The 10799-nt window shown below is 37.9% G+C and overlaps 1 protein-coding gene across 29 annotated transcripts in view; it reads left to right on the forward strand.

The window, feature by feature from the left end:
* Ktn1 (kinectin 1) overlaps positions 1–10799 on the forward strand; it is a 123038-nt gene that overhangs the window by 90131 nt on the left and 22108 nt on the right. For 18 of the 29 annotated variants that reach the window (XM_031362475.1, XM_031362480.1, XM_031362486.1 and 15 more), the window contains 6 exons: positions 70–107; positions 1616–1706; positions 3798–3857; positions 5376–5410; positions 7127–7217; positions 9305–9391. In XM_031362475.1, the coding sequence (XP_031218335.1) occupies positions 70–107; positions 1616–1706; positions 3798–3857; positions 5376–5410; positions 7127–7217; positions 9305–9391 (402 nt within the window). The remainder of the gene's footprint in view (positions 1–69; positions 108–1615; positions 1707–3797; positions 3858–5375; positions 5411–7126; positions 7218–9304; positions 9392–10799) is intronic. The other 11 variants (XM_031362490.1, XM_031362499.1, XM_031362485.1 and 8 more) reach the window with 1 other exon arrangement.

The following is a 10799-nucleotide window of genomic DNA, read 5'->3' on the forward strand; positions in this document are numbered from 1 at the left end:
GGGTGGTTCTGCATGTATATACCCGATTTGTTTTGATGTTAATATTAAAAAGGTGAATCTGTTTCTTAGGTGTGTTCAACACCACGATTTGAAGAACTTGAAAGTGTGTAAGTATGTTTTTAGCTAGCATTTTGATGAAGTGTGCCAAAATGTGCTTAGAATTAATTTTTATGGGTTTCTAAAAGACCATTGCTTTCATGGTTAAGTATTAGTTATAGTTGAGAGACAAGAGAAGTTTCTGTTTGTTTTATGATTAAGCAGAGACCTCTTCAATGTTTTAGAATGCATAGAGACTTTCCCATTTCCTCCAGTATTTTTCTGCAAATACAGACTTTTTTTTTCAAATTATGCAGTTATTATAAAGAGGAAATCAATAGACTTCCATATAGTCAGGGATAATCATAGCCATAGTAAATCATGGACATAACCTAATTATACTTGCTTATAGGAAACATGGATCTTGTCAAGTTAGTTCTGTGCTAAGTAATAAAAATATCATCACTAGTTAGCATCATAGAGATCTGTTTTCTCAGGCATTCATACTACAACACTGTTTTTAATCCTGCAAAAGTCATTTTTTAAACAGTCTCATTTTGTTGCCCAGGCTGTTTTAAACCTTACTAGGTAGATCAGGCTGGCCTCACACTAAGTCTGAACCTATACCTCATCCTCCCAACTACTGGGAGTACAGGTATAAGCCACCATGATCAGTGTCTGTTACTGAGAAAAGATCCCATGACCAAGGCAGCTCTTCTAAGGGAAGACATTTAACTGGGGCTGGTTTTACAGGTTCAGAGGTTCAGTCCATTGACCTTAATTGCAGGAAGCATGGCAGTGTCCAGGCAGACATGGCACTGGAGAAGGGGCTGAGAGTTGTACATCTTGATATGAAGGCCTCTAGGAGAGGTCTGTCTGTTTCCCAGGCATCTAGGAGGAGGAACTCAAAGCCCACCCCCACAGCGACACTCCCTCTCCAACAAGGCCACACCTCCTAATAGTGCCACTTCTTAGGCCAAGCATATTCAAACCACCACAGTCAGCAAACATTGATTTTCTTAAAGTATACAAATATGGAAAAAGTTTTTTGAGAATTACTTTAAACTTGAATCTTTTGTATCTGTATGTGTGAGTGTTTGAGCCACAGTGTATGTGTTTAGGCTGGAGGACAATTTGTGGGTGTCAGTTTTCTCCAACCTTGTTGGCCTGTGGATTGAATTGAGGTTGTCAGGCTTGGTGGCAAGTGCTGTTGCTTGCTTGATGAGTTATATCACTCTCTCAAGGAAAGGTTTTCTTGCCAGGATGTCCATCAGCATTGACTGATAATTATTTTAAGAACTGCCCTTTTGGGAGCTGGAGAGAGATGGCTCAGCAGTTATTGTTACTGTCTTTTTAAAGACAGGGTCTCACTGTGTACCCTTGGCTGGCCTGGATTTAAAGGCATGTTCCACCACCACCCTTAGAGAAGTTCGTGTTTTAAAATAAATTATAAGTTGATAGAATACAGAAAGAAATGATGGATAGGCATTGTTTGTACTGTCTTTTTATTGGGAGTAATATCAGAGTTTTTTTTTTTCTTTTCCATGTACATTAGTAAAGGTCTTTGTAAAAATCCTAGGTTGAAAGAAAAGGACAATGAAATTAGGAGAATAGAAGCTAAATTAAAGGACACGGAGAGTGATCTTTCTAAGAAATCAGAGCTGTTAAAGGTGAGTGACTACTAAAATTCCTTATCGCAGCAGTTACTGCCTTTGGTTGTTTTAGAAACCATTAACTCCTGTAAAAGAAAACAGTGCAACATGAGCCTTTCCTGTAGTCTGTGATTGTTATCAAAGGTGCGTGCTAGGTGGTCTGCTGCTGCCCTTTGAGAAAGCTCTCAGTATTTATAGAAGTGCCTTTCTCTACTCTCTAAGTTTTGTTTTGTGCTGATCAAATCTAAGGAATCCAAGGCCTGTGTCTTTCAAACAATGCTCTGTCCTTTACTTACAGTTAAGTAGTAGCTTATGGTTTTGAGGTTTTTGTGAGACAGCGTCTAGTTATGTTAGCTCAGCCTGGCCTTGAACCCAGACCAACCTCATGCTTGTGGTTCTCCTGCTTCTGAGCCTGAATGTTGGAATTAAAGATGTGAGTCACCATGCCCAGCCACCTTTTATGGTCTTTATTGTATTGTATAAGCAACTCCAGATGTTAAAGTTACCTAGTGTTTTTAGGTTTGTTCTACAGTTAAAAGATAAACTCTCAGTGGCTGTCTTTACGTATGTATTTTGAATACTCTTAGTCTTATACTTTCCTAGAAGTAAAATTTTTTGTTAATGGTTTATACAAGTTTGCTTTGTGTTCTCAGCTGTTAATAGTTCAAAGAGAAGCTCAGCTCTTACCTTTTATGTAGTTACTATTCAAAGTACTCACAGGACGTTGACTTGAAGGGACAGCACATGTGTAGTCGCATGCAGTACCTTCGAGCAACCTGGCTCATGCTTCATGTTCTAGGGCGAACAGTTGTTGTATCACATTCCCTTCCCCTTAAGTACGCTTACAGTTAGCTTTGTTAGGCCATGCTGATTGCTCCTGGAGTGTATTCTTTCTTACTTATATTCCTGCCAACAGGCCTGTTCTCCTTCTTGTCCAACATTGGCTAGGTGCTCACGTGAAAAGAGGGCTTGTTTTATGTTGCTTTACACTGAGGGAAGAGTTACTTTCTTAGTATGTCTAAGTCATTTGTACATTAATTATTGTTCTTCTTTTGTTCTACAGTTTTTCTTCTGGTACAACTTTTTTTTAAAGATATTTATTTATTTTAATGTATAAGAGTACACTATAGCTGTACAGATGGTTGTGAGACTTCATGTGGTTGCTGGGAATTGAATTTTTAGTACCTCTGCTTGGTCCAGTCAACCCTGCTCGCTCGGTCTGGTCAACTCCACATTGCTCAGTTCCTCCTCGCTGCGGCCCAAAAGCTTTATTAATTGTGATACATAAGTACACTGTAGCTGACTTCAGACGCATTAGAAGAGGATGCCAGATCTCATTACTGGTGGTTGTGAGCCACCATGTGGTTGCTGGGATTTGAACTCAGGACCTTTGGAAGAGCAGTCTGTGTTCTTACCCACTGAGCCATCTTGCCAGCCCCTGGTATAACTTTTTAAAAACCTAATTTATAATGCCATTTTATGTAGTTATGTCAAGTTCCTTGCATTCCATCCCCTCTTCAAAAAACTGAGTCTGTTTGTCTACTCAGATAGAGAAGCAAGGTCCTGTTTACAGTCTCAAGAGTAAAGAACGTTCATTTTGTGATTATAATACATTTTTATTTTCTTTTTAAGTACAATTTTTACTTACATTATTTTTAGTTCATATTTAATTTAGCTTACAAAGTTGTGAGAGCAGCATTCTAACCTTAGGAAAAGAAGGTAGCTGTTAATAAACTGTCCGTCAGTACCACACTGGCTCTGCCCTGAGGGTGTGTACTTCCTAATGAGAACAGATGTCTCAGAGTGTTGCTGCACCTCTCTGGAACTTATCACAGGGCTGCATGCAGTACAAAGCTTGAGAAACCTTTCTTGCTAGATGCATGCCACCCTGCAGTAGACACAGGTGTCGGGTCTGTTCATTCTCCTAACACATAACCCTGCCAAGACTAGACTGAATATAACTACTATCATTTATGTTTTAATGTAGCTTAATCCAGCCTTTTAAAATGGTTACTATTTGGAATATTTTTAGATTGTATGACATTTATAAACTTATATAAAAACCATAACCTCTGTTCAGGTAGTCATGTTTAATTTTTGTTTAAATAGGAGGTACAAGATGAGAATAAATTATTAAAGTCCCAGCTCAATCATCAGAACCACCAGCAGGTAGGCACTGTTCCTTTACACGGCCATGTCGTATGTGCATGTTCCCAGAGTAAAGGAGTGGCTCTTTTATTTAACATAAGATAAAATACATTATGATAAAATAATGTATAATTTATAAAATATGTGCAAGAAATGTTCTAGCTTGCTTATATATATATGTATGTGTTCTGATCAATGTTCCAGCTCTACTGTGTGTGCTCATGTACATATGTGTGGTGTGATCAGCTCTCCAGCTCCATTGTAATAATCACATGTGTATGTGTGCTCTGATCAAAGTTCCAGCTTTATTATATACATATATGTGTGTGTGTATATGTGTTCTGATCAGTGTTCTGGTTTTATTATATACACATCTGTGTGGTTTTCTGATTAAGGTTCCAGCTCTATTATAACATGTGTGTTCATGAGCACTCTGATCAGTCTTCCAGCTTCATAATATACACACGTGTCCTGATCAATGTTTCAGCTTTCTTACAATATACACATGGGTGCTTGTACCTGCCAATGGTGTTCCAGCTTCATTATAAACATGTGTGTGCATATGTACTCTATCTGTGCTCCAGCTCTGTTAGAATATACATGTGTGTGCATGGGTGCTTTGATCAGTGTTCCAGCTCTGTTACACACATGAGGGTGTGTGCCCTGATCAGTGTTCCAGCTCTGTTACACACATGTTTATGTGCTTGCATGTGCTCTCTATCTTATATGATGCTTTTCTTAGAAAGTCAGTGAATGTCTTGTAGAGGTCTATTTAAATCTACGTCAACAGCCTTTCTTCTGTACTTAAAACATCAATAATTGGAAAGAAACTAATCCATAGGAAAGATAGGTACTATAAGTAATGGGCTAGTATTAATATGCCCTTTAATAGGTATTTCTCCTTGGTGAAAACAAAAATATGATGTTTAAAAAGATATGTATATATGACATACACGTATTTTTCCATTTTGGAGGTTGAACCCAAGGACCATGTCCTTGCTAGGCAAGCCACTGAGCAAAGTCTCAAGCCCTACCCTTCATTTTTTGAACATGTATGGGTAGACCAGAGTGGATTTTGAGAAACAGTCCAGACTCCCTGTTGACAAGCAACTCTTGGTAATTGAGTTTGACAAAGTCATCATACTATATATCCTATATGTGAAAGCTTATACCTTTGCATATTATAAAAAAAATTACTTTTTTGGTTGGATGTGAGAAAATCAGCTCCTAATTTATTTGTTGATTTTATTTAGATAGTTTTAGAAGTCAATATGAAAAACACCTTGATCCTCAACAGTATGACATTTGTAAGTTCTTACTAAGTAAAGATTTTATGAGGGACAGTGAATTGGATTTACTGTTCAGTGCACGTAATAAATTTGTATATATTTTTACTAAAACTACTTGATTAACGTCAGACGTGATGATATAATGGAGTATACGATATTTTTAATTTTGTTGACTTATTTCCAAGAAGAATTTAATTTTTTTACATTTTAGAAACCTTTATTGTGGACTAATATTTAACTCTTTTAATAGGCATCTTTTCCCTCTCAGGAAGAATTACAAACAGTGTAAGTAATTCATTGATTCAGAGTTTGCTGTGTTGTAAAGAGTTAAATACCAAGTTACCTGCAGACAAGTAATTTTAATTTCTCGTAATCACAAGTGCTGCTCTAAACACAGCAGGTGTGTGTGCTCGGGCTGCAGGCCATGTGCATAGCTGTGCCTGTGCTTACGCATGTGCAGTGTGAGGCACGCCACTCACCCAGGCTTGTGTTGAGGGGGCAGTTGGGGCTTGAGGGGATGGGGCTGATTTCCAGGGCAGCTCAGGACAGCTCAGGACAGCACAGCCCCCAGCCCTGAGCTGCTTCTTCCTGCTGCTGCACTTCTGTGAAAACCTGTTGTTATGGGTTCTCTTTAGAGAGTTTTTACATTTTTTTAAGAAACTGAAATATTGTTCATTCCTTGTTGGCCTCTTATTTCTCTAAGAGGCTACTAATTAAAAGTCATTTGTGCTTATAATTTGTTTCAGAATACGAAATGCCAACCATATGAAGTGTATCAATAGATGACAGTAGTCTAAATGTTCTTGCATCTTGGCTTGTTTGTGAGCTTGGCCATTTTGTAGGCTAGGGTTATTGTTTTAACCGAGTCTTGAGTTTGACTGTATGAAGTAAGAGTGTAAACATTTTCTATAATAAGCTGATAGTGGCTTCAGAGACCATACAAGTCTTAGTTTTGTCTTGTTACTCTGTTCTGTGGGCTTTATTTTATTTTTGTTTATATGGACGTATGTTTGCCTGCTTGTCTGTATGTGCACCATGTGCATACAATGCCTTTGGAGTCAGAAGTGAGTATTGTATTCCTTGCAAGTGGAATAAAAGTAGTTGCACTTGACCTGAGCTGGGTGCTGGGAATTCCAAGTTGTATCTTCTGCTAGAGCAGCAGTTGCTCTTTACCACTGAGCTGTCTGTCACTCTAGCCCCAATCTTAATTTTTAAGCCGTACTATTATTATTATTAACCATACCTATTTCTGTGACATGACACTTGGCAGTCCATTGTCCTTAGCTCTGGGCTGTAACAACAGGGATGTTAGAACCTGGGAGGATCTGGGCTGGGAATAAGATACTTCCAGTGATCCTCTGTTAGTAATACATTTTCCATAAGGGTACTATGAGAACAATTTCAAAATAGTACCACCACTGTCAGTCACACAGCAATTGTGAGGAAGCATTTCATACCAGGTTACTTTAATATAATGTTGTTGGTTTAATGGACCAGATAGTCATAACTAACTTAATTGCCTTAAAATAAATGCTGTAAAGACTGTCTTTGTATTGAACTCACCCCCCAACCCCTTTTTAGATATTTAATAACCCAGGCTGCCCTTAAGGTCACTATAGTGAGATAACCTTTGACTTCTGGTCTGCCTCCACTACCCAAGTGCTGGTATTATAGGAGCCAAGTGTGGACTTCATGTGCTGGGAATTGAAAGCAGGACCTTAGGCATGCTAGGAAACTCCAGATGTAGCTCTAGCAACTGGGAGCTACATCTAGCTTAAAAAATTGCTTTTGAATGAAGAATTTCATAGGATGGGCTCTTGTATGCCAAACAGTAGCTGATCAATAATTACATTTTAAAACTATCACCTGCTGGTTTTATTTTGTTTTTTAGAAATTTACATGTAGGTATCTGAATGGTATTATTATTTATCTAATATGTAAGTTATATAATTATTTATTTTTGATGCTGTTTACCTAAAATATATTCACATTCTGATTTAGAATTTCAGCAAAAGATAAACAAATAACTGATCTCTGCAATGAGTTAGAGTCTTTGAAGAATGCTGTTGAACATCAGAGGAAGAAAAACAATGTAAGCTACTATTGATGAGCACCAGATTTCCCATTATAGAGTATTAGTGTTGAAAGATGGGTGTGGGTCTTTTTAATGTCTACTTTTACTTTAGATCTCTTGATCTGTGTGAGAGCACTTTTGGTTTCTTTGTGTCTGGGGGCATTACTAGAGTAAATCATTTTATTATAATACAATTTTAATAGTAAAAAGATAAATTTTTATAATGGAAAAGCAGAATGGAGCTCTTACAAGTTTTCTAAAATAAAATGTGGTTGACTTCATTGTTGACTTGTTTAGAAAAATAAGTCTTCCAATATTGTTATTTTAAAAACAAAGACATTTCTTTTTTCCTAAATGGAGCTAGTGCGCGCGCTTGCGTGCGTGCGTGCGTGCGTGCGTGCGTGCGTGTGTGTGTGTGAGTGTGTGTGTGTGTGTGTGAGTGTGTGTGCGCGCGCGTGCACGAGAGAGAGAGAGAGAGAGAGAGAGAGAGAGAGAGAGAGAGAGAGAGAGAGAGAGTAAAAGAAATATTCGTTTTAGTCTTTGTAATGAGTCTTGCGAAGCCTTCTGTAAACGACCCTTCTTTAAAGTGAGAGCAGTACACTCATTGGTAATTGCATCTGCTAGTGGTCTTAGAACCTGAATATATTTATACTGAGATGAGAATGGCTTACTCTTTAACAACTATAAATCCTTGCCAAGCAGACAGAGAATAGTTGCAGCTAGACTTTGTGAGTTGTCTTTTATCAAAAGATAGTAATTAGAAGAGTCCAAGTATTCTTGCTAGGGAAGTGTTTTTCACACAAACGTATGCTTGTCTTGTGAACAAATCAAAATGTTATTTAATGATAGAATATTGATAATAGATAGATATGTATTTTTCAATGTAATTTAAAAATTTCAAGGTTTGTTTAAATTGCTAACTAACATGTTGGCATTTTTCTGCACCCTGAATTTGTGAAAATTTGGTATGTGAATTGTTCTGTGTGTTATGCAATATTAATTACTAACAGTATTACTTAGCCACAAAATTTGGTATGAATGTCCCAATATAGCTCTAACATTGTAACTAACTGGTTTTGCTGGGATTCTGAGGTAAGGAGGGCACAGTAATATAGTTTAATTCACTCAGTACAGCGGTGGTGATGGCGGTAGCACTGTGGGTTTTTATTTCAAGTCTGAGTAAAGTGCCAGGACAGTGGAGGCCAACAGGGTGCAGCTTCAACCCACGCATACACTTTGCCAGATTTCTTAAGTCTCAGCTGTGGTTTCCCATCTATAAAGTGGGAATAAAAATCTCACAAATTGTAAGGACTAATGAGAATTTGTATAGTGCCTAAATACAGTATTTGGCATCCAAATTGGCAATAAATAGTAATTATTGGCTTTTTGTTTATGTTAAGATTCTTAATTATGAAGATGAATTACAGCATATTGTTTTTATTTATATTTGCTAAGGAAATGCTTTCTTTCAAAGCTTACTTTTAAATGTTCCCACTTTTTTCTTAATGAGAATGTGTTATAGTTTCTCTGCCTCAGTTGCTTCAGTCAGATGCTGAGTTCAGTTGTGTCTGATTGCTTGTGGCATCCATGTTAGACTATACCAAATACAGAGCACAGAGGGCTAGGCTCTGCTTAGAAATGTGCTAATTTTATCTAAAATAGAGTTAGAGGGAAAAAATGTTACTCAATAAAGTCCTGTGAGGGTGGTGCTAGGCACTGTTTTACTATTACATGAGAAGGATTTTGCAGTACTGTGTATTTGCTCTGTCCTTAGCTGTAATGCTTGAACTTGAAGTCATAGTTGTAGTCCTGGTTGGTGTGTTTACCTTCGAATGCTTTCTTCTTTGTCACATGTGCCCAGTTTATTGTTTTTTAAAACTGGCATATTTGGTGTGCATACTAAAACATGAGGCGTGGACATCCTTATTTTCTCATCAAACCTCTCAACATTATTGTTATTGTCATCATTTTGCTAATACACATTTTCCTATTGAAATAATTTTGCAATAACCAGCATTTAAATGCAGTGCAAAATATTGATGAAGTTAAAGGAGAAGCCTTTTAATAATGGATAAACTGAAATCATTCTTTCTAAAAATGATTAGGACCTTCGGGAGAAAAACTGGGAAGCAATGGAAGCATTGGCATCAACTGAAAAAATGCTGCAGGACAGAGTGAACAAGACTTCCAAGGTTGTAATTAACTCCCAGAACTGCCCACCGTAGAGTCTGCAGCCTCCCACATCAGACTAAAGCGGTCCCTTTTGCTTCAGTCTAAACCATTTAAACCCAGCAGCTCCTTGTCACCCACGTTTACCATCCTCACAATCTGCCTTTCATCTTCTCCTTGAGACTTGAGTTGGGGCACTCTGTGCTGGCATGACCCCGCTGTTGCTGTTTTGGTGCACACAGCTTTAGGGGAAAGATCTCAGAAGACTCTCTGCTGTGTCTGCAGGTCCTTTCGTGTCACATGCTGTGCCACTTGATGTAGTAAAGAGGACTTTGTTGAGGTTCCCAAATCAGAAAAATCAGAGTGAATTAATGGAATGAATTAAAAACGTAGACGTGCTTGTGATACATAGTAAAGTGGGGTTTCCAGAGCATACCAGGAGATTCAGACAAGGGAGGAAAACGGCAAGAAGGGTCCATTCAAAGTATGCTAGTGAGGATGATTCCTCAGGAGACAGAGCCTTAATCTTTGTATTTTGAAGTTGCAGGACAGTAGTTGCAGCCATGTCTGTTCGTGTTGAGTATAAGTATGAATGGATGATGTTTCTGATGCATACGTCCCCTTTAAACAATGAAGGACATCCTTCTTGTACTTATATGTACTGGGGAGCAGGGTCATAATGGAGGAGAGATAGAATGGTCAGGGCAGCTGTGTATGCAACATGAATATTGGGTTTTGAAGCCAGGTTAGTGAGTGCCCCAAATGATTAATTTCCACATTCTGAAAGTATTTGTGTGCCAAGATAATCTATTACGTTTTAATTTCAGAAGTGTTAAGGATATTTGAAACAGTTTCTTAGTAGAATGCAAATTTTATGATTTGCCAATTTTATATGTATAGTATATATATTATATATATATATATATATATATATACACAATAGATTCATACTTAAATTTTCATTAAGCTTTAAGTTGAGAGAGTTCACAGCTATTACTGCCTGAAGGATTTATGCCAAAGACTATGAGGCACAGCTCTAGTTTAGTTGTGAAGAGTTCCTGTTGCACAGTCAGCAAGGGGACTCCTAGTGTGGGCTTTTTACTGTTCGGAGTAAAAGGCTTTGTGCCTTTCTGTGCAAGGCATCGCTGCATCCTCTAATGCAAAGGGAGCTCCAGTATGTGCATGGTGGCTTGCAGAGCTAACGGGCTGCAGGGAATAGACCCCAGTTTTCTATTAGCAGAACTGAGAATCCTTTCATAGCATGAGTGTAAAATGATAATAATTTACCAAGTGCCAAAAATTGTCATGTGACTGGGTAAAGCACTATTGGTGTTTTAGGTGTTAGAACTAGTTAAACTGGGTAGCGAGCTGTTTTTAGATAGTTTTTATTAATTAGGTCTTTCCCCCCCCTCCCCGTGTGTGTGTGTGTGT

Source organism: Mastomys coucha, unplaced genomic scaffold, assembly GCF_008632895.1.
Source record: "Mastomys coucha isolate ucsf_1 unplaced genomic scaffold, UCSF_Mcou_1 pScaffold9, whole genome shotgun sequence".
Classification (NCBI taxonomy): Eukaryota; Metazoa; Chordata; class Mammalia; order Rodentia; family Muridae; genus Mastomys; species Mastomys coucha.